The following is a 26468-nucleotide window of genomic DNA, read 5'->3' as shown; positions in this document are numbered from 1 at the left end:
TCAATCTCCTTTTTTCTCTGTGTGGGAACAGTGGGCCTGGACTGTGTCTGTTAGCTTAGCTCTGTGTACTTAGATGGTGGAGAGGCTCCATTGTTATACCAGAGCTACAGTGATGAGGCCAGGCAGCCATGTAATCCTGCTAAAAACAACACAGCACAGCCACAAAGAAGGACACACTCAGGCTAAGACTGCAATAACACAATGAGGAAAGGCGAGCTTGTTGTTCGAGCAGCCTTTATGATGCTAAACCGGTAAAATATATTGATTGAGATTAAGCCAATTACTTCACGAGACCTCTGACACAAACTGTGCTGCGTTATCATTTTAAATGCCAACCATGCACAAACAAAATGGAAAAAAAAAAAACCCCACAAGACTGAGCTGAGCAGAAAGTGAGGTCTAAGTGGTGTGAACACTAGCACTATTAATTTCCAGAATTTTCATCCATTTTCCAACAGCTTATCCCACCTGTCATAGGATGAGAGGCGGGATACACCCTGGACACGCTGCAGGGCTAACACAGAGAAAGAACCATTCACACCTTCAAATAATTTAGAATTGGTAGCCCCTCATCGAGATAGTCTGCAGCTATTTCAGTTACAGTAAACTTAATGTCTTTCAGTTTTGGACTGTTAGTCAAACTACAAGAGTCATTCCACTTGACTTCGGTAAACTGAGATGGACAATTTACATTAATTAGTAGGAAAATAATTATCAGTTGCATCTCTGAACAAAGATATCTTTCCAAAATTGTGTCTTGGAAACTGTGGAAGTAAAACCTCTGAAAACAACAAAGAATGGATGCAGAGAATCTGAAAACTAATTCTCTACAATCATCAGCCCATCATTTACCACATCATGAGTGTTTGATCCATCAAAGAGGAGAAGTAGCTGGCTGTGGGAGCAGCCCGTGTTTGGTTTGGCTTTAATGTGCTTGAACTGGGCAGGTGGAATTTTCCACTGACAGAGAGCAGAAGAGGGATGAGCAGAGGGGCGAGGGGACAGAGGGAAGGTTATAATAAGGGCACGTGTCACGGGTAGGCCTGGAGAAACTGAAAGCAGTTGAGTAATTAACAGACTCTGACTGGAAATCCCCGTGATCAGCATATAAACACATAAACACACACGCGCATACCTCGCTCGTCCTGACGATGAGTCGGTACTGGTACTGGTCTTTCAGGTCTTTGGTGTCTTCCAGTTTCTCTCTGCGGATGCTCAAGGCCACAGGGCCCAGCTTATCGTCTGTCCCGAAGTAGTTTGAGTGCTCTGGAGGAGGTCAGAGACAACCAAGGTTAAAGTCTGAGAAGCAGAGAAAGTTCTGTGTCTGAACATGTGCCTGTGTTGTGTCTACACCTCAGTGTGCCAGCAGACAGGCGATCAGATGAGTTTTCCAATAATAAAAGAAGAAGCAGCAGCCAAAAAAATGCTATCAGTGATGAGTCGAGCATCAGAAATGTAATCTTCATCTACTTCCACATCGTTTCCAGATTCTCTCTAACTGCTTAATCCTTGACTGAGAGTAAACTGACCAGCTTTATGTTTTGGAGTGTTTTTGCAGCCAAAACAATCAGATAACAACCACCTTTTTGTTTGCTCTGGAAAACTGATGAATTTATTAAAATCACAAAGGTAATCCTGTTTAAGAAAGGACTCTATGAACTGTACGCATTAATTTATTTTTAATTATTTTACCTCGAAGGCAAACTCTACAGATCAACAATCTGTTTTATGAGAGGGTCCTGGGTGCAGATAGTGATCTTTAACCTGCATGATGGCAGAACAAACCGAAACTCTGAGAGAAAACCCACGCACAAACAGTGAGAACAAACTCCAAACGCTAATATGAGGCACAGCACAGTCTACAGACCCACCATGCTGCTTCCCTATTTAAAAATAAATAACACGTTTTAATTACAGTAGCTGCACAGAGAAAAATTATCTAGGCAACATACCTCACAATAATTTAAATCAGTAATATCAACACGACTACATGTATAATGTGCTGTTTGAAGCACAAAGCAGCAGAAGTGGCTACAGAAATGTGTTGAGGTTCACAACATGACTGAGAAGGAGAGTAAGCAGCACATATAACACACTGGTTCTCAAATTATTCTGTCATGTCCCACTTCACAGGATGAAAAAGTTCACAAGCACTGAACTGATACATAAGAAATGAGATGAATGGGAAAGAACTTGACTTACAGAGACTGTCTGGATGTTGTGTAATTCATGTGTACTTAGCAGGCCTGACAGATGAGGTCAAGGACAGGACTAAGACAACAGCATGTTATCTAGTAATCAATCAATCGATTGATCAATTGCTAACCTGTAGAGAACGATGGGAAATCTTGTTTTTTGTCACGTTGGAACAGCATGACCTTTAGAATGAGACCATTAAAAGGAGAAATATGTCCTCAGCCTTGTAACTCGAGGAAGTGAATAAAATGTAATGTCCACAGCAGTCAATTAGCATTTTATGGCTTGTTACCATTGTCGGCACAACACGTTCATCTATTAAAGGGGCCGAGACAGAGTTATCGCCACACTTTACTAGCATCTTGCCGATATTCCTCTAAAGCTCATAAGCTGAGCCGTGCTAATGCCAGTGCTGCAGGCATTATGGAAAGAAACACAAATTCCCCAGAACTGTGAGAAGGAATCCAGTTTGACAAGTACTCCTCCTCCATCCCACCGCTGGAGTGAACGGGGACGACGTGCACGTTAGGAGACTCGGGCCTGATCAGCTTCTACGCCACGTCCTGTGGTGCAAATGTCAGCTTTTTGATGAGGCTTTCTGACGTGCACACGCACACAATCTCTGCAGCGTTTTGGGGGACAGCTAAGCTGGAAACGAGTCAGCAGATGAACATATTTTTGGAATGATAACCTTTATCTGTGTGGCTGCAGGCCTGCCTCTGTCTCTCTCTCGCTCACACACACATACGTGCTCCTAACATCATCTGTCACTAATTAGGCTTCAGCCAGATGATGCACGCCAGAGGGAAGTTTCATCAACAGTGTCAGAAGAGGTGATGCTGACAAGAAATGCCCAATGACAAGCTCACATCACACAAACCGCCTCCTCCTCTGAAAATTGGTGTGACATCTGACCTTTAACAACAGATCTAAAACAACTGTTGTTAAGTGCTCCTCCCGACCTGCAGAAAGGCAGGTGGTGTATCATCAGGTCAGAGTTTGCCAGCAGAACAGGCAGGTACACGTGTAAGAAAAACGGTAGGCCCCAGCTGGATATAAAGAGCTGCAGGATGAGATGTGAGAAACTCTGAATAGACAAACATCATCGACACAATCTAACTTCAACGGATGACAGCAAGAGGCACGGATTGGATTATAAAGGAAGATCATTACGTCAGTATTGTTGAGCTCTCAGTAGTGATTAACACCAGTGGGTGGACATCATCCGACAAGATGAAGAGATTTGACTACTTTTAAAGACTTATTAGTCACTTAGAAAAGAGAAAGAAAAAGCAGAGCAAGTGTTTCTTGTTTCAGAAACTACATCTGGACACATATAAGCAGTAATCAAAAACGAACATTGATTTATAAAACAAGAATGAAAAACATTTGCTTTCAATGTGGAAAACGTATGTCTGTAAATCTGTTCCACTGTTTAAAAAAATCTGTTAGCATCTAGCATCTAGTTTTATATTGCTCACCTTCAGGGTACTTAGATTTTAAAACGTAAATAAATATTTTAAGTTTGTTTTTTATTATTTTATTTATGTTTAATTATCATTTTTATTATGTTTTTTCTGTTATTCCTCAACATTCGCCCGTAAAGTAACTTGAACTGCACTACACTGCAGTGTGAAAGGTTTTCACTGATTCACAAAACATAAGCATTTTTTTTTTATTATCTGAAACTGTAAAGATAATTTATACAATTTTATTACTGAGATTGAATGTTTATGAAGTACAATGAACTACTGTTGTGGCTTTCAATCAAATTAATGGCTCTCATGAGTGAGGAGTGATTTCTGTTGTCTCGGTTACTAGAAGCCCATCCAAGATAGAACATCCTAACATGTCGCATCTTGTTCTTGTTTCATGTTCTTTGTAAGACAATTTTCATCGCTGTGTTTGCCGGAGGTTGCATTCTAGTAAGCGTACCATGCTAAATGCGTCAGAAACTGAGCCCTACCCATTTCCTATTAACTCAAGAGACTCTTGGAAATGAAAACTTCTGGTGATTATGACATGAACACAGCTGGCAGTTACATCAAAGAGTATTTATAGTATTGACAGTGGAAGTGATGGCTCTGCAGCAGAGTGAGCGTGTTAACTGTGTATGACTCAGTGCTACCTTTTCCATGGAAGTAGTCTCTGTAGTACCTAGCTCCCAGGTCTACATGCTCTATGCTGTACAGTTTCAGTCTTTCCAGTCTCGTAGCCTGCTCTTCAGTGGCCACCTCCACCACTGACACGCTGGCGTTACTCTTCCTCAGCCATCCCCTCCCCCCGTCCCCTCCTCCTCCATCTCCTCCTCGTTCTAATGACGAGCTGAGGAAGCTGATGTTGCGCTCTCCGTGGCCCCCGGTTTCATTAAGGAAGTGTGGGCAGGAGAGGAGAAGTGGACTGGAGCTCTGGGCTCCAGTGCCATCTAGAGGGTCCACACCCAGTGAGGGTGTAGTGGAGCCCTGGTCGAGACTCAGAGTCAGATCCTCGATGCTGGAGTAAATGGGGTCGTTTACACTCGCTGAGGATCTGGAGACTGACAGAGACACTGAGGCAGCTGATGCTCCCGTGGCCGTGTTTCTCCTCTGCGTGACAAAGCCACGCTGAGCCGCTGCCTCGTGGAGGTCAAACAGGATGCTCTGAGCGTCAAAGTGGACAAAGCTTTTTGGACACACCCACGATTTGTAGGAGGAATTGATGGCACCTCGCGTTCCCCTGTCCTCAACAGTCTCTCCTTTCCCTCCATCCAGCTCCCCTCTATTGGAGCTCCGAAGTTTCCGAAACAAAGAGGAGGTGCCCAGCGACGACTCTGTCCCTCCACTTTTCTTTCTCACTCTCTCAGTGCCGTCTTTCCTTCCTGTCTCTCTGTCTTCCACACCTGTGGGACCAGGTGAGGGTGCTGAGGGGAGAGGTCCGGGTGGCGAGTCTGGAGCACGCAGCAGCTCGCCGAGTTGTATGGGTGCAGAGCTGCGCTGGTCAGGCCTCTCCTGGCGGAACTGGCTGATCATGTCAAAGAAGCTCTGGTCAGGGATGCCTTGGATGTCGATGGAGGAGGTGCTACCGTATTCCCGGAACCGGTTCCCCAATCCGCCATCTCCTCGAGCCTCCACCTTTATGCAAGAAGAGGAGACAATTTCAGTGTGTGATAACAGCTCAGTGGTTAGAACATCAGCCTTTTATGGAGCTAGAAGCAGATTTTAGACAGATCTGAAATCTGTCAATCAAACCAGTCACACAGAGACCTCCTCAACTCAAAAAAAAAAAAAAAAAAAAAAATCAGTGCTTCAATGAAACAAGAATAAAGGCTGAACAATGTCCAGATTTCTTATACTGCGGATTTTATAATTAAGTTACAATTAACAGTTTGGTATACATTATTAAAAAGCCAAGTGAATCCGTAGTACATTTTGGACTGTTAGATGAAAACAGAGAGTAATTTAAAGACCTCACTCTATCGTGCGGTTCGCTTTTTAGTTTCTGTCAGTTTACTTAGATCCTGGCAACCTGCCAGAACCTACACAGACATATTCTTAAGATGTCCGTATCAGATGTCTGATTTCTTCTGCAGGTGGCCTGAAGGTAAGGGAACAGCCAAAAACATCTGCAACAATCTCATTAGGTTAGCATGTCAACCCATACTAACTGCAGCTGAAAATAAATAAACCTGCACAATAACAACATCATGAATTCACAGAGCAAGTGACATGAAAATGTAAAACTTCACTTCATTAATCACATTAAAGTAAAGCAGGACAGGATTTTAAAACCGCAGAAATGTGATTTCAGCATAGCTTGAAAAGTTAATACCATTAAATCCGCCTGTCAAAGCTTGATAAACTATTTGTTTAAATGTTAATGGAAGATCATCTGTTACCGCAGACATGTGCCACAGCATCTGTGATAACGCAAAGGAGTTTAGACTAAAAATGCAGTAACAACATTTTAAGTTTTTAAATTTTTCTTGGACAGTGTAAATATGTCCACAGAGCAGATTGCAGAGCTGTATCACCTGCATTCAGTTGCCGGTGTTTGTGGATGCCAATCATTGTGTACTCATGCATTGTAAAGTTGGTTTGTTTGAGTCATTTAACTCAAACTGGACTACTGCTAAAAGGAAAACAATTAATCCAGTTAGGACCTACACATGTAAAAGAGACACTAGAGGGAGATTTCACACTCACCTCATTTTCATCTTGTTCGCTCAGCGTCACTTCACTGTTGGAGCGCTTTCTCAAAGGTGGGAACACTCTGAGGCTGAAAGGAGAACTTCTCTCACCGCCAAACTCTCCCACTACATCCTTGGACCTCCGCCGGGGCAACCTGGCGACTCCTCCCCGCACCAGCCTGAAGTCAGACAAAACTGATAAAACTGAACTGTCATCGCCGTAGTGATTGCCGCCAATCTGTCCATTCTCGAGCAGCGACTCCCGGGACTGAGCACGGCGTGGAGGCCATTCTGCGATCCGTGCACGGACACCCATTTTGGGCACAGAGATGCGTGGTTGGACGGCCGGGTCAGAGGGACCTAGTGCCGGGTGCCCATTAGGGGTGTGACGAAATGGAGTGTGCTGGGGCAACCCTCCTCCGCCTCCATCGAGGAGGTCTGAGGAGGTGCAAGTTACCCCTCTGTCTCTGTAGCTATTCATGACACCCCAGGAGAGCTCAGGGCAGGGGGGCAGGGGGCTGGCATCCCATATCGGGAGGGGTGCTGGGGAAGAGGGAGCGGAGGGGCCCCACACGCACTCTGCTGATGGTGTTACGACCTCCAGCTCCCAAAAACATTGCTTTTAACAGGGAGGGTGGGGAAGACTTCACTGGTCCATCCAATCTGGAACCAGGCTGTCCTCCTCTTCTTCTTCTTGTGCTTCTTCTTGGATGATGTCTGATGCAGATCTGAGAGGAGAAACAACAACAGGCATACAATCAGCAAAAATATTAAGACAAAGACAAATTGCCTGAAAATACAAAGAGATTTTTAAATCATAAAGCCTGTGTGACCCATATTTTCTCCACAGAGCCAAAACTCAGACTCACTAAACTGTAAAACAACGTAGGACTGATAAGCCAGAGTGAGAGAGAAAATAAGGTGAGGGGATATGACAGAGGATTTCTCCCATCCAGGCTAATCTTCAGGAGGCTGACAAGGGATATTATTATCACATATGGCGTGCACACACAGAAAGCCGCACACCCACAGGACACGAAGGCTGCAGCCGCTCTGCTGCAGATTAAAACCTCAGAAACACTCTAGCTAATTTTATCAGACAAGAAAGTAATACAAATCCAAACAAGGAGAGTGCACAGACAGTTTAAATACACTGAAGCATTTTCCCACTGCATAGATTACAGCAGGGCTCAAAAATGACCTTTGAGGGAGGGGGCGACTGCGCACACAAACACAAAAGTCTATGCATTCTTTTCTTATTCTGGGCCATTTGATGATTGTTTTGTATTTTAAGCATGAGTAAATGAAACCCCCCAATTTTTTTATATACCAAAAAAACAAAAGCGTGCTATATTTGTGTTCGCTGTTATGTGGGCTCACGGCTGTGACAGTCACAAAGAAGTTACTCTGTTTCTACTCTTTCCGCAGCGCGACACTAAACAAACAACTTTGTGTGGTTCATAGTTTTTAGAAGACAGAGAGAGAGAAGGCAAAAGAACACTTTAGCCAAAAGGGCGAGGTTTGGTAAAGCGGATATCAAAAGTCAAGAAAGTGGGTGGAAGAGACTGGAGCACTGCTTGGTGAACCACAACAGTATGTTTTAACATAACACTCACACAACACCAAGTCTTAAAAATGAACTGGCCTTATAAAGACTTCTGTTTTCTCTCTTCTGAGGTTTTATGGTTACATGTTCATCGAACAGGTACAGGAATACGGTCATGTCCAGCTTACTCTGTCAACCTGAAGATTGGACTATTCTGATCTTCGGTCATTGTGAGTGCAGACAACAGACTGAAGTCGTGGTTGCGTGTTTTTGGTTTTGATTTCGTTGGTACTTCAGGGTGACCGGCAGGGAATTTATTTATTTTTTTCCTTTTTTTCATGATGTGGTTATGACTCGACTGCGTGACAGCAAGAAATGATAATGTGCTGGCATGGTGGTCCATATGCAAATGTAAAGAGAGACCCAGTAAGGGATCTTGGCAGTACAGCTCTGCGGTGAAAAATGTTGGGACGCTGCGTAAAAAGTTAATGAAATCAGAATGTCATAATCTTCAAAATCATTTAAAACCTCACATTTAACTGAAAACTGACTCTGAAATTTTACTGAGAATTAAACCAAACCCATAGTCATTTGACTATTGCCCTGGAACCAGGAGGGCATTAGTCAAATGACATGCTTTGGATTTTTCTTTCTAAACAGAAACCCGATAAATCTTCACTGCAGGTGACGAACAGTTAAAAGGTTCACTTTAGTGCTTTGAAGAACATTCACTTATATTTAAGTAACTCCAGCATAGCATATAAGTACTGAAGAGACTGATGTGGATTTATGGTGTTGTTTGACCAGCTCTCGCTATGCTGTGAGAGGGATTGTGGGAATTCAACCAACGCAGAGGCTACAAACAAAACTTTGCCCTGGGTAGAATACTGATTGGTTGCAAAGAAAGGGAGTGACAGCAGAGTTCAGCATGAAGGCAAAGAGGCACAGACAGTGGCTGCAGTGGACAGTTTCAGTCTCATCTCACTACAAGACGTTGTTCTGTCTGACTTCTATCTTCTCTGCAGCATGTACTGTCAGAGCCATGAAAACCAGAAAACCGGCCTGCATTGACACTGGCAGAATACTAGTGTGAGCATAGCATAATGAGCAAACTACATACAATTACAGCCTGTTACATTTAGCTTCACAGACATATTATCCTTGTGCTGTCAAGACAATCCCACTTTCTTTGTTTTTTTTTTTAGGTGTTTTTTTTATAACCTGCAGCTATCGGAACATTTTGTAGCCAAACTACTGCTTACCTGGACAAAGAATGCACATATTTAACAGCTATTTTGGATGAAACAGAAACCACAGGTTATGGAAAATGTTTTAAGAGCTGCAGATACCAACAGGGAATTTGGCAAGTGTGAAAATGTGATAATAGCAGTCTCAGTGGGGGGTTACTTATTATTAATATGAGATTCAGCTTAATGTCTGAAATGTAAATGTGCTTAATTCTCTATGCTGCAGACAGACCACTAGAATTTCTCTCTTTCCTTTATCATTCTCAGGTTTCTGTCTAATCTCAGTCTCCATTTAGGTCTCCATTGTCAGGTTAAAGCTCTTATCTATATAAGGCTCCTCACAGTGAATAAGCTCATCATCTGCATATATACCTTTATAAAATATGCCCATAAAGTTCCACTGCTCACCATTTAATTTTTTGTACTTCTTTGGAGTTTCATATTACTCTGCTGTTATACTTAACTTTCATAAAATCCTAGGGTTTCATGTCCCCTCTTCCATCATATATGCCACTCATCTGTCACCTGTTTCTTGCATCACATTCAACCGTACGTGTTATCACATGGTGCTTTCACCTCACTTGCACCAGCTGCCAAACTCATGGTCATGGTTAATCAGAGAGGAGCAGTACAATTTTACTCCTAAGACAAGAGCTTTAAAAAATGTAATATGATTCAAACAACAGCAGGAACACACACTCAAACACAACGAACCACTGCATAATTACATCCAGCATTAAAATTTAAGTAGTGACACACTACACTGTTGCACACGGAGCTGCAAGAGAAGCTCCAGAAAGACAGGAGTTCAACATTTGACTATTTCCAGTGAGAACGAGCAGAAAATGTGCTCTCTCCAGCTACACGTGTCTTTGTGAACTCTACAAATGTCGACTCCTGGGGTGGCTATCTCTTTACAAAGTCCAATTTGCATAACGTTGAGCTTTCCATTGTGTAAAGGCAGCTCACAGTGGTCCCAGTGTCTTTTATGATACACAATGGCTTTTATGAGTGCTAGCTCAATTCCTTTTTGGAATTAAGACCGCATTACTCATACACAACACACGCACATGGGCAACATCAACAAAACTCATTCACGGCAAACAGAATCTCCCTATCGTCATACAGCCGCGCGGATGTATCATGTCTTTGTTTTTAGGGAACCACAGTCACTTCCGGCCCAAAGACGCCTGCTCTGATCATGCTTTCTGACAGAGTCCTTCCTCTTTCAGAGGGCTGTCCTGTGATCCACTGAGGCCCAATCGCAGATTATCCGCCCCAGCTGCCGGAGCGGTAGAATGGCTTCATTATATGTCTGAGGTGCCTGATGAGAGAAGCAATGCAGAGAGTGTGGTCTTCTTTATCAGTGACCTTTGCCAGAACACAGCTCCTTAGTGAGAAACACATCTGATTAAAGCTGTTCTCACACACAAACTCCGGAAAACACCGGGTGAATCAGGTCGGGACATTTTCTGAAGTTGTCCTTTCTCACATTTACAAGGAGGTTCAGATCAGCTGTATTCTCATTACCAGGAGCTCCCAGAGTGAGTGAAGCCAACATCATAGTGACTTAAACCTGCGTTCTTTCTAATGTGGATGCCAAATAACATCCAATCCTATAGAAGCTCTTGGTGCTCGGTGTTTATTGGTGTGTTTTCCTGGTTTATTGGTGTTTATTGTCTAGGTAAGGTGTACTTTATTAATTTAGTTACTGGTATTTTAGGCCTTTGGCAGATAGGATAATGTGGACAAACAGAAAAGTAGAGAGACGTGTAGTTAGTTCAAGGTCTGGAGCAGAGTCAAACCCAGGCTGCTGCAGTAAGGACTTCAGCCTTTGAGGTGCCCCTCTGTGAGGTAATGCAGTGCATATGTGATCTACAGCCATGCTACAGGCACTGTGTGGCAATACTTGGTCACAGATGTGCTACTAACATGCTGTTGGTTAGCATGTTTGATGTTTAAATACTGTAAATCTGCGAGAGGACTAACAGCTGCCAATGAGCTGTAAGCAAAAGTAGAGCTGAGGCTGATGGTAATGTCGTTAGTTTTCTTAAATGCAAACTCTCAGGACGACGAATTCTCAACTCAAGGTCCAAGTTTTTCTTAAGTAAATGGTACTGAGACAAAACAAATGCTGTTGCTGTGTGAGGAAGAAACCTCCCCATCACAAAGATTCACTTTCACCTCATGCATAAGTAATTAGCAGTAAGGAGCTAATATATTGTATACCTGATGGTGGGAATCTTGAGAACCAGTTGTATTTAAAGTAAGAGAGTATTTTTAAAGCAAATCAACATAAAAAATTGATCACTGACTGCAAACAAACAGGCAAAAAGGAGACACACATGGGAGGGAAAAAAAAAGACTTAATCTCCCTCCTCTTCAGTGAGACGAGGGCAGAGACATCCAGCACAGTCTCTGGCACCGACTTCAGATAATAAAAAGCAGACATTTAATGCTTTTTAATTACTCACATACAGTAATTAGTTAGCTCAGGGATGTACCTCCCCTGTTCTGGCTCTCCCATTCACGCTCTCTCGCGCGCACACGCTCTGCTCACCCACTCCGGCTTGCCCAGCATGATGCAGGCTTGAATCGCGCACCGCAAACACACATCGAGGCTGGTAATTACACTGCTTAGATGGTAGTAATGACAGAGCTCGCAGAAGAGTGCAGCTTCCAGCGGAATGAGTGCAATCACTCTGGAGGAGGAGGTGCTGCTCACTGGTACGTCAAAGCAATGCAGGCAGACCTGAGATCAGAGTGAAATGTGACCGATAAGGAGGGATGAACCAGACATATGCTGGCAACAAGAACAAAGACGAAGGGGCTTCTGATGATATAATAACAGGAGATAACTCGCCAAAAGACAAAAACAAACTCTCTGGATATAAAACATCTGCAACACTTACAAACAGTGCAAATAACACTAGAGTGTGAGCTACATCATGGGCTGGTTTGACAAACAGATGGTGAAATGTATGACTGGCAGACAGGAGCAGAGTACAACATCTGGCATTCATGCCACCATGACTACAAGAGAACAGGTCAGGCAAGAAGATGCCAGGTCTCGACTGACCCCAGGTTAGTCATTATTAACCTAATATGATATAGAAGTTAAACAAAACATCTACAGCTGATCTGAGACAGTTTGACAGCCCTCAAATCAAGCACAAAAACATGATACAAACATCTTTGTTAATTACTGGTCCTTCACTATCACATAACCTGCTTTCAGATAAGAAAATAAGGTGCAGTCACATATGGACAAGAGGAATAACTCATCAGTAACTCGTACATATTAAGACAGAGATTGAGGAGATTTCTGCACACTGTCTTCTTTACTACAGCATCATTTATCAACTTATAACTTCTGAGTGTGTTCAGCCTGAAGCGACTGAGTCATTGAAAAGAGGTGGTGACAGAGAACGTAAGCTCTCTGTCACGTATTTATATATCATTTACAAACTTTGTACCCTGGTTGACTAAATGAGGAACTGTCGTCGTCTGGGTTTGTTTTTGTCTGTGACTGTGTTTCAGACGGTGTTAATGGTGTGTGTTGTTTTGTACACGTTTCGATGATCTGTACATGTGGGTGGAGTTGCACATTGATGTATTGTTGATTGTTGCCACCTTTGCCTATTAGAGGTTAGATCCTGGTGGTGTTTTACATGACTATTAGAAACAGAGGAAAGCCTTGTCAGTTTCTTCTTATTGCCTTGTAATAGCAAATACTTTATATGTGTAAGTATGAGAGCTGAAGTTCTCATTCATAAGCTGACACTTACATGGCTGAGCACCCATTAAATAGTTTTAGAGTTGAGCATGTTGGTTTTCTTGTTTGAAAAAGTATGAAGTGAAACTAAACTGAATGAATTTTTCGATGTAGAGAAAACAAAAGTGTGTTGATGCTGACCCGATTTTACTGACCTTTATTTCATTAAAAATTCAACTATGATCTTTTTTCTTTAATAATTAATGACTGACAAAAAATTCTAGGGTGTTTGGTGTGAACATGAAGAAGCATGGCCTAAAGGGCAGTCAGAGGATGAATTGAGGGGCTGCACTATAAGATAAACAGGCATTAATTTTGTCATGCAAAGCAACTCTTACAGAATCCAAGAATAAAAATGGAGCTGGATATAGACATAATACATCCACTTTAAAGGTGGCTTTGGTCAAAAATAACAAGCCAATGGTAAACTCTTCAATAAAAAGAAATCCTCAGTGGATTTCAGAAAGGTCAGTGCCATTAAAATGGAGTGAGTGTGTGTTCAGTGTGTGTTCAGTGGACCGGACGACGCTCTGCAGTGGAGGAGTCAGGAGGAGGCTACAGGATGTCTGCAGGTGTCTGCCTGCACCTCCCTGAAGAGGCAACCTTTTTTCCCTCCACAACAACAGATTTGATAACCAAATTTGATGTTGGCATACGTGGCAAATGGAGGCTCTGCTTCTGACAAGGCAGCACTGTCAAAAACCAGCTGTTAAAGATCCACATTTTCCTACAAAAGGAAACATCCTCTAAGAAACAAATGCAAATCCAGCCTTGTTGCTCTAATATTATCCCAACAGACCGCACCCCATGACCTATTCCAAATTAGACCTATTCTTTACAGAGAAATCACATTCTTAATGTGAACCAGGAAACACCAAACAACAACAATACTTTCAAGGAAACACTTTACACAACACTAACATTGCAGCACACCAGGCTGGAAGGAAGCACACAATGAATGCCTCTGACTCCGGTCTGTGTTGGGCTCATAGGTCCGTTTGCGTTATCTGTAGGAGACATCTCTATCTTACACTGAACTTTACTAAGCTGCAGCTCTTTCCTCTCCACTCACTTTCCTCCCCAGCCTTTTTCTCAAGTCTCTCCTGACCCCACTGTCATTGTCGCCATTGATTTCCATCTACTTTGCTTTTGCTGAATCCCGCTGATGTCGCCAACGTCACTTCCATCTGCCTGTCTGTCCGTCAGGCTGCTGTCCCACGACACTGAAGCAGCTCGTGAGGCCGAGGAGGAAGAGAAGCAGAAAGACCGGGGGTTGGGGTGAAAAGAGCTAGATTCATTTAGTGCGCACGCGCACACGCACACACACACACACACACACACACACACAGACGTAATGAGTCTAATGATTTGCATCCAGTTGGAAGATCACAAATTGCAGCCCACACCGCGATTCATCATTCACTGGTTTATCTGTGGCAGTGGTGAGAAAACGCAGCTGAACAGAAAGCTGAAGGGATTGTGCAAAAATCACAGTAGGGAGGTCAAGATGATTATGAAAGTATTCACATATTGCATCACTTGATGTTTCAATTTTCAATGCCACAGAAAAATTTCTATGAAACAGCACCGCTCATTTCCACACAGAACATGTTACTTCCCCTTTCTCTCAGTGGTCAACTTGCCAGGAGGTGATGATGACAATGATGATGATGATGATTCAGTGAACTGTTAAAGGGCATTTCAGGAAAAGTCCCTGCAGGAAAAGGGTCATGAACCTCAGATGCCAAGTGGAACCACCACAGCCTTTCTTAGCAGAAGCAGCTGACTTAATTGCTGTACTGAAAGATACAAGGACACTGTACCATAGTCTCTGCTTCTACATGTAGTTTCATGCAAAAAATCTGCCACGTAATCAACATTTCTGAAAAAACACGTCATTTGATTTAGTCAGTTTGGGCTCTAAAACATTTTCTGTTCGCCTTAGGTTGCGCACTTGATGATTAACTGATTAATCAAGAATAAAGACTTAGCTGTAGCCCTGGCACTTATCACTTTTCTGGGAAATGTTAGATTCATTTAATTTATTTAACTAAATGTGTGAAAAATCCAGATTCTTAATCACACTGAAGATAAGATTATATCAGATTTATTCACAGTGAGGTAACACATTCACAGATATTAACAGGATAGCTACAGCGTCCATTAGAGATCGTGAGAATGTCCGTCTCCTGTAAGAACAATTATGAGGTGGTTTCATGTGCAACACAGAACGGAGCGCAGGCAAATAGTTGCGGGCACACTCAGCACACACACACATATCCTAACTTATTTACGTTTCTTCCCATCAAAATGTCACTAATAATATTTCTCCCTGATGAATCTACTGCACTTTTCTAACTATTTAATGTTGTCTTATGCTGTGTAAGAAGATCTGATATATGTGTAAATTGCAGCACGATGAAAAGTACATGTCAAGAGTCAATTATATATTTTAAGAATAAATTATAGTCTGAGCACTAACAAAATTGAATTTATGTTAGAAAAGGCTTTGTGGGTGAATGCAGACAGCGGGTAGACAAATCAAAATGCTTCCTGAATCTAACAAAACAAAAGAGCTATAAATCAGATTCACACATTCATGACAACAACCAGAGTGAAACAGAGCAAAGCAGCTGTTACAGAAACCAGAGAGACTGCTGTGGGACACTTCAGAGTGTTTTCTAACAGTAGCTGCATGTGTAGCCCTCCTTTATGCAAGCAGAGTACATGTCAAGTGACCTGCTTTCCATTATCAGTACAAAATGCAGATGAGGAAGTGCTTTATCTCCTAGAGAGCAGTGCAGAGCTGACAGCTCCCACCTACACTGCAGAAAAATATTGAGGTTATCGAGACAATTAACCTCTGATCGAGTCTTTAAATCTCACTTTGCTTATACCCAAGAACTATGTTCAAACTCAACAATGGCTGTACAACCGACACAAACATCCATTGACAGGAAACTGTTTGAGATGGCTCATGAACGTTTAGCTCAAGAATCAACATTATAAAAAATGAATTACCCATGCAGATGCCCATCACCATTCATGCTAATTTTACCTTTTCTGCCCTCAGCTGTGCAGGCGAAGCTTGTGGTGACGTCTGACGTCACTGTGCATGCAGAGGCGGCCCGGTTTTTTACTCTGTACAGACAGGGCACAAACATCTTATTAAAAAATGATACCAACTTCTGTTTGGTGTTACATAATTGTAATGTTTCTTTTATAATGCCAAACAGGTGAGCATAACTTGTGGAATCAAATGTGGCACGATGTTTTCAGCTTTTTGCATGTCATATAATCTGTGTGTGGTACTGATAATGTGTGTATGTGTAGCTGTAATCAGTTCCATGCTCATCAGAGCATTCACACAGACATCGTCTATTGTTTGTGAGGAGTACGAACAAAGAGGCTCGGGGCGGTCTATCTGTATTGTAAACAAGCTGGCAGACTCCACAACCAGTTGTTATGGTACAATAAAAAATTATTACTTAAAGTGAAACCATTGTTTAATGAACCCATGTTTGTAATTGAGTTCTTGGATAGAGGAGGGGAAATTATGTTGGATGATTGTTTTGCAGAAAAGCACGGTGCAGTTTGTGATTTTTTTCCCCACATATAATCAGATTTATACAGCTAAATGGAAAAATGTTCCCAAGTACAGAGCCCTGCATCAGGGATACAACACGGAGGAGTGAGGAAAAAAAGAAAACTAAGACAATATATCAGCTGTATTTGAATGCTAATGAAATACTTGCTTTTATTGGACATATGCATCCCATGGAACAGTTTCTTTTTTCTATTTAGTTAAGTTTGCACTTTCAATCTTGAAGGCACTTACTGCTCGGCTTTGTCAAGAGGAAAAGGGGTCAAGTCTCCACTTCTTTTAGTGTTTTAATGATTAATTTTGGCTTAAAGCTGAAAAGCATATATTTCAGATTTTTACAGTTATCACTGAACTATAACTTTTTGTGATGTATGTCTTAGTCACACAGTTCTGGTCAGTGGTCAGACTGGTCAGTGACACGCTTGCTGAAGGTTGCTGGCTGGAAATATGGTGCTGTTCCCAAACCCTCCTTGTGTCTGCTTTGGTTGATAGTAGACTGCCTCGGTCACCTGGTGGAAGGCACCAACTTGCCTGCAAACACTCACCACCATCTGCTCCCTCAGCAGTAGTGAAACTGAAAGCGTGTAACATAAACCAGAAGCAAAGATTCTGAAGTAAAAGTGGTACCTCACCAAAAGGCACACTTTGAAGAGTTCACCTTCAAATTAAAAGTTTTAAAGCTACTTTATCGTTGAGTGTTTGCAGGTCAGTCTCATTCACTGCGGCAATCTGCTAGAAACCAAAGCATCACAATGAGGTTTCAGGTGCAGCACCAACCGATTTCACCAAGTGACTGCCAGCAACCATGATGCAGTCTTCAAAGAAGTTTGTACACACACAAGCAAGCAGGTATGCAAATACATTTAAAAACATCATTTAAAGTAGGCTTTGCAAAATTCTTCTCTGGAAAAAGTTCTTGATCTGCACAGAGCCGTAAAGAGAAACAAACACACATGCTCCCTGGCTTGATTAACCTCACAATCCACCTCCATCCTCAACCTCTGTCTTAAACATAGATGGAAACACAGAAGATAAGTGGAGGCAAAGTGAAGGAGCTTAGTGCTCTGTGATTAGAGGCTAAACAATGAGAAGGAGGGCCCTTGAAGTAGGACGTAAAGATAGGGGAGAAGGGGGGCCAGAGAAGCAGCAGACATAATGTCCTGAGGGGCAGGCCCATTACTGTCTGGCAAATATAGTTCTGATCAATAATGATCAATCAGAGTCCACTTATCCTGCCGCACGAAGCATAATCACACTGTCTTTGGCAGTGGGGGGAGAGCAGGGGTGGAGCAGGGTCAGTGATTGCATGAGCATCTATTTTACTACAGCAGTGAGGGTCCTTAAAGCTAGCAGCGTCAGCACAGATTTAAGGCTCAGGCTCCACTCCACTGCACTGAAAATGAAATTAAACTCAAAGTGAAAACTTCCCAACCATGGAAGACTTTGCACCGCAGACCCCTGAAAGTAATTGCACCTGCCTGTCAGTGTAAGACACTGTACACACCCACACACCCGCGTGTGCACCCTCCCTCTCTCTCTGAAGGACACATTATAGCAGTAAAATCAAGAAAACACCGTTCCTAACATCTATGCAGAAGCATAGAATGAAAACTAGCTCTATGTTTACTAAGTACGCCTACACGTACACAACTATTCACATCAATTTTATTCACAACTGGAAAAACAGCAGATTTATTAACCTTTTAATTTCCATTTTTAACTTAAAAAATACATCCATGTGAAATAAACAAAGGAGTGAATATTTGGAAAACTTCAAGACAACAAAAGAGCATCATCTTCTTCATCTGACAAAGTTGTACTGTTGTCAGAATGTTTCAGGGAACAGAGTTAACGCTTTATTCGTTTTTCAAAAGTAATCTCACTTTTTACTGCAGTAAATTACATGAAATTTTATGTAAACTTTGAGGAGAGGTGCAAAACATATGAGCTGCACCACATCGCCTCACAGCAGGGAAACAAATATGATGACATTGCTGCATCAAGACCCAACCACTGTGGGGGCTTTTTAAACTTTCTGTGTTAAACCAGACTTTCTGCCTCAGGCTCTGTACATGCTCACATGGAAGGGAGCATTTAATGCTTTCTTGTTACACAGTAAATGGACTTATTGAGAGCGGCATAGTACAGTCAGAGACATTATCAGAGGACAAGTAACAGGGACCTACACAAACACAAACACACATTTCGACTGTCACTTATTTCTAACACACTTTAAAAATAGTACATAAAAAAGGCCATTTATGTCTAAAACCTTTCCACAGCTTAATGAAGCAGTCATGGGAATCGCATACGCCTATTCGTAGTGCAGACCTCTTATAAACCACCTGCATGTCACAAAACACGTTAGTGAAAGGAGATGGCTCTGCTGCATTGTGTGGTCCAGTGGTCCTGATGAATGACTGTGTCAGAGCAGAGCACGCTGCCGTAGAAGTTCAGAAAATCCAATGAATACCATGGATGAAGACAAATGACCTCGGTGGCCCCCACAAGCACCACATGTTCACACCACTAACCCTTCACATGCAGAAGAGAGCAGAGCTGAGCTAAGAGCAGGTGTTCACAGGTTGGCCGAGGCTTTAGTTTTGTATATCTGCACGAACAGCAGTGGAGTCACTGTCTGCTTCTGTGATTGCTGCCAGAACAGGCCTGATCCCCCTGTGTGTACGTCTGTGTACATATGTTATGTTTTCAGGACAGTGGGATACGGACTTCAGTGTGAAGCTATAAATAAATAAATTCTGCTACAGACGTTTCAGAGAAGAACGAGAAATTTTACCTGCAGAAGATGTGCAGCAACCACTGATGGCATTAAAAGAGTGTGTGAGTGTGTGTGTGTGTAAGCCTGCACCATCATTAGTATTATGTCGTGATTAAGATGGGATTAACACTGATGCAATTTTGCTGTGTCAGTGTTCCTTCAGCGTTAAGCCTACTGATGTTTTTACTGACACTGAAACATCATCAGTGTCTGTGCACATCGCTGCTCTTTTTCCACACCTGTGCATCAGACAATGTACATAAATTTTTCCCCCAAACTAGCCTCTCACTGCAGAAATTAACAGATTACCTAAAAATACCCAATATATGATAACTTTAATATAAAATAAAATTAATAAGGTGAAAGGTGAAATCAAGTTTTTTGTTAAAGCATAAAGATATTAATTTCTTTTTTGTATCCTACTGGTTTCTTTAATTAATTGATGTGTTTCACATGCATTTTTCCTTATGGCGATTAATATTATTTGAAAGTATCTAACTGGATGTAATTCAAATTTCTGGTGGTTTAATGCCACTTTGAGGAATCATTGAAGCAATTATTTAGCTTAGCTATAGCTAAAAGGAAATACTTTTTAGGCTTTTCCCAGTCAGTGCCATCATCTACATTGCTCATACACTGTAAAATATCTAGATCTAATATCTAGATTCCAGAATATTGTGTGTACGTTTGCATGTTTACATATCAAACAGGAGCCTGAAATGTGTAATGAGCTCACATGTTTCAGGATAGGGAGGCCCCCTACAGAGAGGGTGGACAGCCCCATTCACACTCTAATGCTTGGGAGGGGGAGACATGGCAGCTTCCCTTTTACATCTCTGTTCCCATGCATGACCCCTCTTGTCTTCCTCCGCTTTAATTAATTCACATTAAAATGAAGCCGTGGGTGGAAAAAAAAAAGCCAAAAAAAAAAAAAAAAAAGGAGCCTGGTTTGCTTCCTTCTTCTATGTGTCACACGATAATGATGCATGGCTCTGTCCCACTGTCTTAAAAAGATATCACTGCATACGACAAATACATCAGGGTGAGAGCTGGGCTGATCAATCAGCATTTAATCAATACGAATCTGAGACTGATGAGCCTCCCATTCAAATGTACCCATATGTATTTGCAGTGTAAGCGTGCTCAGTTTGCATTATTTGACACAAGCAGGGTATGACTCAGCTCACATCATGTCCAAGTCAATCCATCAATAGATTCAGGCTGTGACCATTTACTCAAAGCATTTTACGTTAAAAACACCCAAACTCTATTAGTCTTTCTTTCCATAATGTTAAATCATGAAATAAACTTAAACACAACCAGGGCAACTCTTATCTGGCATCAATTACCCTAAAATCGACAATCAGGCTAAGTGATCACATGCAGGTTTAAAAAAAGAAACTCCAAATCAGACATTTCTTAATGTCTAAGAAGTGAATGAAGTCCACAGACTGTGGGCTTAAAGTCTGGGCAACACAGGAGGAAAATAAGCGATGAAGTCATGTGTAATACACAGGGCTCCTTTTTACCAAAACCACTTGGAAATGTTGCTGTAGATGTTTAATCGCTATGCTGGTGCTGGTTGCTATAGGAACGTAAAGGTGCAACAGCGAGAAGATGTACAGTGTAGGCGGTCGGCTGCAGGCAATCAGGACACACAACCCGAGAGCAGAGCAGTAAATAATAAAGGCACAGCACGGTAATGTAGATAACATGTCCATCAGCTGGTTCCTCTCTCCAAAGCTGAAGATCTTTAAAGGCACTGGAGTTGATCCTGTTATTTTATTATTTTACTATACTATGACATGTTTTTTTCCTTCCACTGAGGACTATATAGTCTGTCCATCTCTAACAACAATTTCTACATGAGCACCGAAGCATGTCTGCATGGCCTCTAAACTGTTGAAAAAGCTGAGTGGCAGAAAAGTGCACACATCAGCAGACTTCCAGGATCTGTTACTTGTTTTTGTTCCCATAACATAATTCAGCCTGGCAAATTCCTGGCATTTTATAAGGATGGTCGTGAAGCACACAATCTTTGGTGGACTTAAAAGCCATACATCAAACTCTTGAGCTTGGCTTTTATATCTATAGCAGGGGTCGGCAACCTTGGGCACGCGTGCCACAGCTGGCATGCGAAGGGTTAACTGATGGCACGACCATAGCTGGACTGGCCATCGCGCATTTGCCCGGTGGGCCGATGGTGATTTTTCGTTTTTATGGGCCGATAATTTATTTATTTATTTTTGGTAATGGTATAAACAATGAAAGGTGGTGGATTGGCCAGATGCTGGTCGATGTGTAAAAATAACTCAGTTCTTTGGTGGTGGCTATGGCGGAGCTGCCACAGAGGCCAGCAGGTGGATGAGGGAAAGGGGAGGCAGGAGGAGAGACCCGAGGCAGCCACCGGTCTGAGTGTGGTGAACTGAACTTCAGGTAAGAAGTTATGACCTGCAGTCTATCTGGGTCAGATATAAACCAAGTTTAGGTGTAGTTTATTTTCGTTGTGCTGACTTTTTACAGTCAGTTACAATAACTCGTACTGCGTACTAACTAGCATGACAGAGTTTCTATACAGCTGGGCGGGTGGTATGTTACTGATAGTGAACTTTATTTTATTCATAAGGTTAGTTAGTAGAGTTGCCAACCGTCCCGTAAAAAACGGAATCGTCCCGCATTCAGAGAAAATATTGTGCGTTTCGTATTGAGCTGAAAAGGAACAGTTTGTCCCGTACTTCAGCTACAATGGAAAAAGACACAATGCTGGAGTTATTCTGTGTCTTTATGCTGTCAGCTGCCTCTTCTTCTCTCATTCTCTTCCCTCTCTCTCCTGTTGCTACTTCAATCAAGAAACTGATCAATGATCAGCTGATCGGCTCTTCTGTCGCAAGTCCCGTCTCTCTTGTTTGTTTATCGCCCACTTTGCACCAGAAAGAGGAAACCAGCAGATGTCGCGTTAAACAACAGCAGCACCTTAAAGCTTGATCAGCTGTTGTTAGAATTTATTTAATATTAATTTCTAGTATCAGCTGATGTTTGCTGGAGCCACAGCTGTAAAAGCTGCTGGTCATGATATCGGTTTGGATATGTGGTGAGAGGGAAACATGAAGATGAAACCAGGAGATGTCCTTAGTGAACCATCAGAGCTGAACAGGTGATGGAGAAACATGTTTACCTTTTAGGAGACATGAATGAGTTGAAGGGAAGTTATGAACTGTTTCTGAGAGACAAACCAGGATCCTTTTCTAAGTACCTGACAGCTGGTAACTGTGCAGGGGCGGGTTAGCAAAGTTTTGCCAGGGGGCCAGGTAGGGCATTAACAGGGAAAGGGGGGCACAAAGAAATACTTTCTTATTCACATTTAAAATGTCTAGCTTTTAATAAATAATTATCTGAATCTTACAACCAAAGTTTTTATCTGACGTAAGATATATAGAAATCATACATATACCAACAAGACAGTGTACATCACTGTCACAGCAGCGTTTGTTTTTATTCAATGGCTTTATGGCTTTAATACCTGGTTGGCCGGTCTCTAGTCAAAATGCCCGGGCCGATTTTTTGTCCCAGTCCAGCCCTGGGCACGACACGCAGTGAATTAATCTGAGAAGGTGCATTTAAAAAATTAATGGCCGGGCCAGCGGTGCACATCGCAAATGAGCTCGCACAGACACATTAGTTGTGCCGCTTCTTAATGACGGTATCTTAGCTAACAACCCCAACTACCAGATTCGACTTGTAATTGGCTAAAAATAACTTATCCTACTGGTGAGAGGGATGTTGCTAGCTGGCAGCTTTTTCAAGCGATGTTGAAATTTCCACATTTCGACACTTCAAATGCTTCAGGAGCTGTCCGCTCAGCGCAGCATCAGCACCACACAAATACACAAATACATCCATAGACTCAAGACTGATCAAACCAGAAAGCTTTAATGAGCAGCTGGATTTGTCTCGCATTAACTGGCTGAGTTAATGCCAGTTAATGCGACATCGAAATGCAGCTGATTGAACTGAAAACCTCGACTCTGTGGGGGTCAAAGTTTGCAGAACTACGAACCCAGCTGGAATCCATAGCTGTGCGTGTTCATGGAGCTTGCATTTTCACCTGCTGGACATCACTACCTGACAAGTTTAACTGTTTTCAGAACATTGCAGAGGCCTTATTGACAGTATTTGGCTCTACATATCTGTGTGAGCAGATTTTCTCTCACATGAAGAGTGTCCTCAGGTAGCCGTCTGAATGCTGGACACTTGGAGACCTGTCTCCAAGTGGAAGACCAGAGATCACATTAACATGTGTATCTCTGTATTAACAAACATGCCATATTGGCCCAGTTTATTTTTCTTATCATTGTTGTGAGGAGACCATAAATAGCATTTGCATTTTCTGTTGTACAGTTCATTTGCTGTTGTGGAGTTCTTGTTATGGATGAAAAGTGTCTTTTTTTGTTTCAAAATAGCTGATAACTATTCGCTGATAGCTGCAAACATCTGCGAACTAATATAATTCTATAAAGTTGTTCTATATAGTGTGTAACTGTTCATATAGAGCGTTATTAAATTTATTGCTAATGCAATCATATGGCACATTGACTTCTGAGGAAATATTAGATGGCACTCATCATCAGAAAGGTTGCCGACCCCTGATCTACAGTGTTTGAACTTGGTGACAAAATAACTACTGATAAAGAGCAGAAACGTTTGACAGTTAAATCTTACTTCCTCATTAGAAGTTTACTGCAGGGATGTGGGAGACTAGTCGACTAGACATTCAAACCTGATGCCCTCACCATCCACTAGCAGATAAAAATAGCTGCCCAAGCAAAATTGTCTTATTTTATTCATACACAACAGCAGTCGACTTTTGATTTTAAGATGCTACGCAGCTTTCATGCGATTATCGCTCTGTGATGGAAAAATATTGACATGGAAAGTTAAACTGGGGATGTCCCTGTGAACTACTGTGTTTCTGTAGTACTTGGTAGACTATGGGAAAACAGTCATATAATTGTGCTTAGGAAGGTCGGTAACTAAGTGAAATGACCCTGACGTATCTGTGCTGCAGCCATAATAAGAGCTGGTCAAACCCCTCAAACACTAAGTAAAGATGTTTCGCTTATTTTTTAAAATGAACTCATTCAGCAGAGGATATACTGGACCATTTTTTATTAAAAATATAATACATAAATAAAAAATATGGCTGTCCCATAATACATAGTGATAAATCAAGGCTTCATAACAAATACACAAAGCCTTGATTATACTTTCTTCTTCCGCTAGGCTCTGCTTTGATCTGAGTGACATAAATTTCGCAGTAAGAAAATGAGTGTGTATATATATATATATATATATATATACATACATATATACATACATAACACCCATCTCGCCACTGCGGGCGGTTTATCCTTCAAGCTCGGGTCCTCTACCAGAGGCCTGGGAGCTTGAGGGTCCTGCGCAGTATCTTAGCTGTTCCGAGGACTGCGCTCTTCTGGACAGAGATCTCCGATGTTGTTCCCGGGATCTGCTGGAGCCACTCGCCTAGCTTGGGAGTCACCGCACCTAGTGCTCCGATTACCACGGGGACCACCGTTACCTTCACCCTCCACATCCTCTCGAGCTCTTCTCTGAGCCCTTGGTATTTCTCCAGCTTCTCGTGTTCCTTCTTCCTGATATTGCTGTCATTCGGAACCGCTACATCGATCACTACAGCCGTCTTCTTCTGTTTGTCTACCACCACTATGTCCGGTTGGTTAGCCACCACCATTTTGTCCGTCTGTATCTGGAAGTCCCACAGGATCTTAGCTCGGTCATTCTCCATCACCCTTGGGGGCATCTCCCATTTTGACCTTGGGACTTCCAGGTTATACTCGGCACAGATGTTCCTGTACACTATGCCGGCCACTTGGTTATGGCGTTCCATGTATGCCTTGCCTGCTAGCATCTTGCACCCTGCTGTTATGTGCTGGATTGTCTCAGGGGCATCTTTACACAGCCTGCACCTGGGGTCTTGCCTGGTGTGATAGACCCCAGCCTCTATGGATCTTGTACTCAGAGCTTGTTCTTGTGCTGCCATGATTAGTCCCTCCGTGCTGTCTTTCAGTCTGGCTTTGTCCAGCCACTGGTAGGATTTCTGGATATCAGCCACCTCCTCTATCTGCCGGTGGTACATACCGTGCAGGGGCCTGTCCTTCCATGATGGTTCCTCGCCTTCCTCCTCTTTCTTGGTTTTCTGCTGCCTGAGGTATTCACTGAGCACGCGGCCTGTTGGGGCCATCTTACTGATGTATTCGTGGATGTTTGTTGTCTCATCCTGGACTGTGGTGCTGACACTCACCAGTCCCCGGCCCCCTTCCTTGTGCTTAGCGTACAGCCTCAGGGTGCTGGACTTGGGGTGAAACCCTCCATGCATGGTCAGGAGCTTTCTTGTCTTTATGTCAGTGGCTTCTATCTCCTCCTTTGGCCAGCCTATTACCCCAGCAGTGTACCTGATCACGGGCAGGGCGTAGGTGTTGATGGCCCGGATCTTGTTCTTACCATTCAGCTGACTCCTCAGGACTTGCCTGACCCTCTGCAGGTACTTGGTGGTTGCAGCTTTCCTAGCGGCCTCTTCATGGTTCCCATTTGCCTGCGGGATCCCCAGGTACTTGTAACTGTCCTCTATGTCTGCAATGTTGCCTTCTGGTAGTTCAATCCCCTCAGTTCTGACTACCTTCCCTCTCTTTGTTACCATCCGACTACACTTCTCCAGTCCGAACGACATTCCAATGTCATTGCTGTATAGCCTGGTAGTGTGTATCAGTGAATCGATGTCTCGTTCAGGCTTGGCATACAGCTTGATGTCATCCATGTACAGGAGGTGGCTGACAACCGCTCCGTTTCGTAGTCGGTATCCGTAGCCAGTCTTGTTAATGATCTCACTGAGGGGGTTCAGGCCTATGCAAAACAGCAGTGGGGACAGAGCATCTCCTTGGTAGATCCCGCACTTGATGGTGACTTGTGCTATGGGCTTGGAGTTGGCCTCTAGTGTTGTACACCACATTCCCATTGAGTTCCTGATGAAGGTTCTTAGGGTCCTGTTGATCTTGTACAATTCTAGGCATTCCAGTATCCAGCTGTGGGGCATTGAGTCATAGGCCTTCTTGTAATCAATCCA

At 42.7% G+C, this 26468-nt stretch overlaps 1 protein-coding gene across 3 annotated transcripts in view; it reads right to left on the bottom strand.

Moving 5' to 3' along the window:
- The window catches only part of sipa1l3 (signal-induced proliferation-associated 1 like 3), a 93832-nt gene that overhangs the window by 20522 nt on the left and 46842 nt on the right, over window positions 1-26468 (bottom strand). Inside the window, exons 2-5 of one of the 3 annotated variants that reach the window (XM_063492735.1) lie at window positions 15988-16070; window positions 6378-7089; window positions 4325-5306; window positions 1136-1266 (exon numbers count right to left, since the gene is read on the bottom strand). In XM_063492735.1, coding sequence (XP_063348805.1) covers window positions 1136-1266; window positions 4325-5306; window positions 6378-6842 — 1578 coding nt within the window. In that variant the 5' untranslated portion in view covers window positions 6843-7089; window positions 15988-16070. Of the gene's footprint in view, window positions 1-1135; window positions 1267-4324; window positions 5307-6377; window positions 7090-11714; window positions 11732-15987; window positions 16071-26468 lie in introns of those variants that run through there. The other 2 variants (XM_063492736.1, XM_063492734.1) reach the window with 2 other exon arrangements.

The sequence above is a fragment of the Pelmatolapia mariae genome, linkage group LG14, assembly GCF_036321145.2.
Source record: "Pelmatolapia mariae isolate MD_Pm_ZW linkage group LG14, Pm_UMD_F_2, whole genome shotgun sequence".
In the NCBI taxonomy this organism is placed as follows: Eukaryota; Metazoa; Chordata; class Actinopteri; order Cichliformes; family Cichlidae; genus Pelmatolapia; species Pelmatolapia mariae.
Note: the sequence above shows the minus strand (reverse complement) of the source record. Positions and strands in the feature narration are given on the sequence as shown.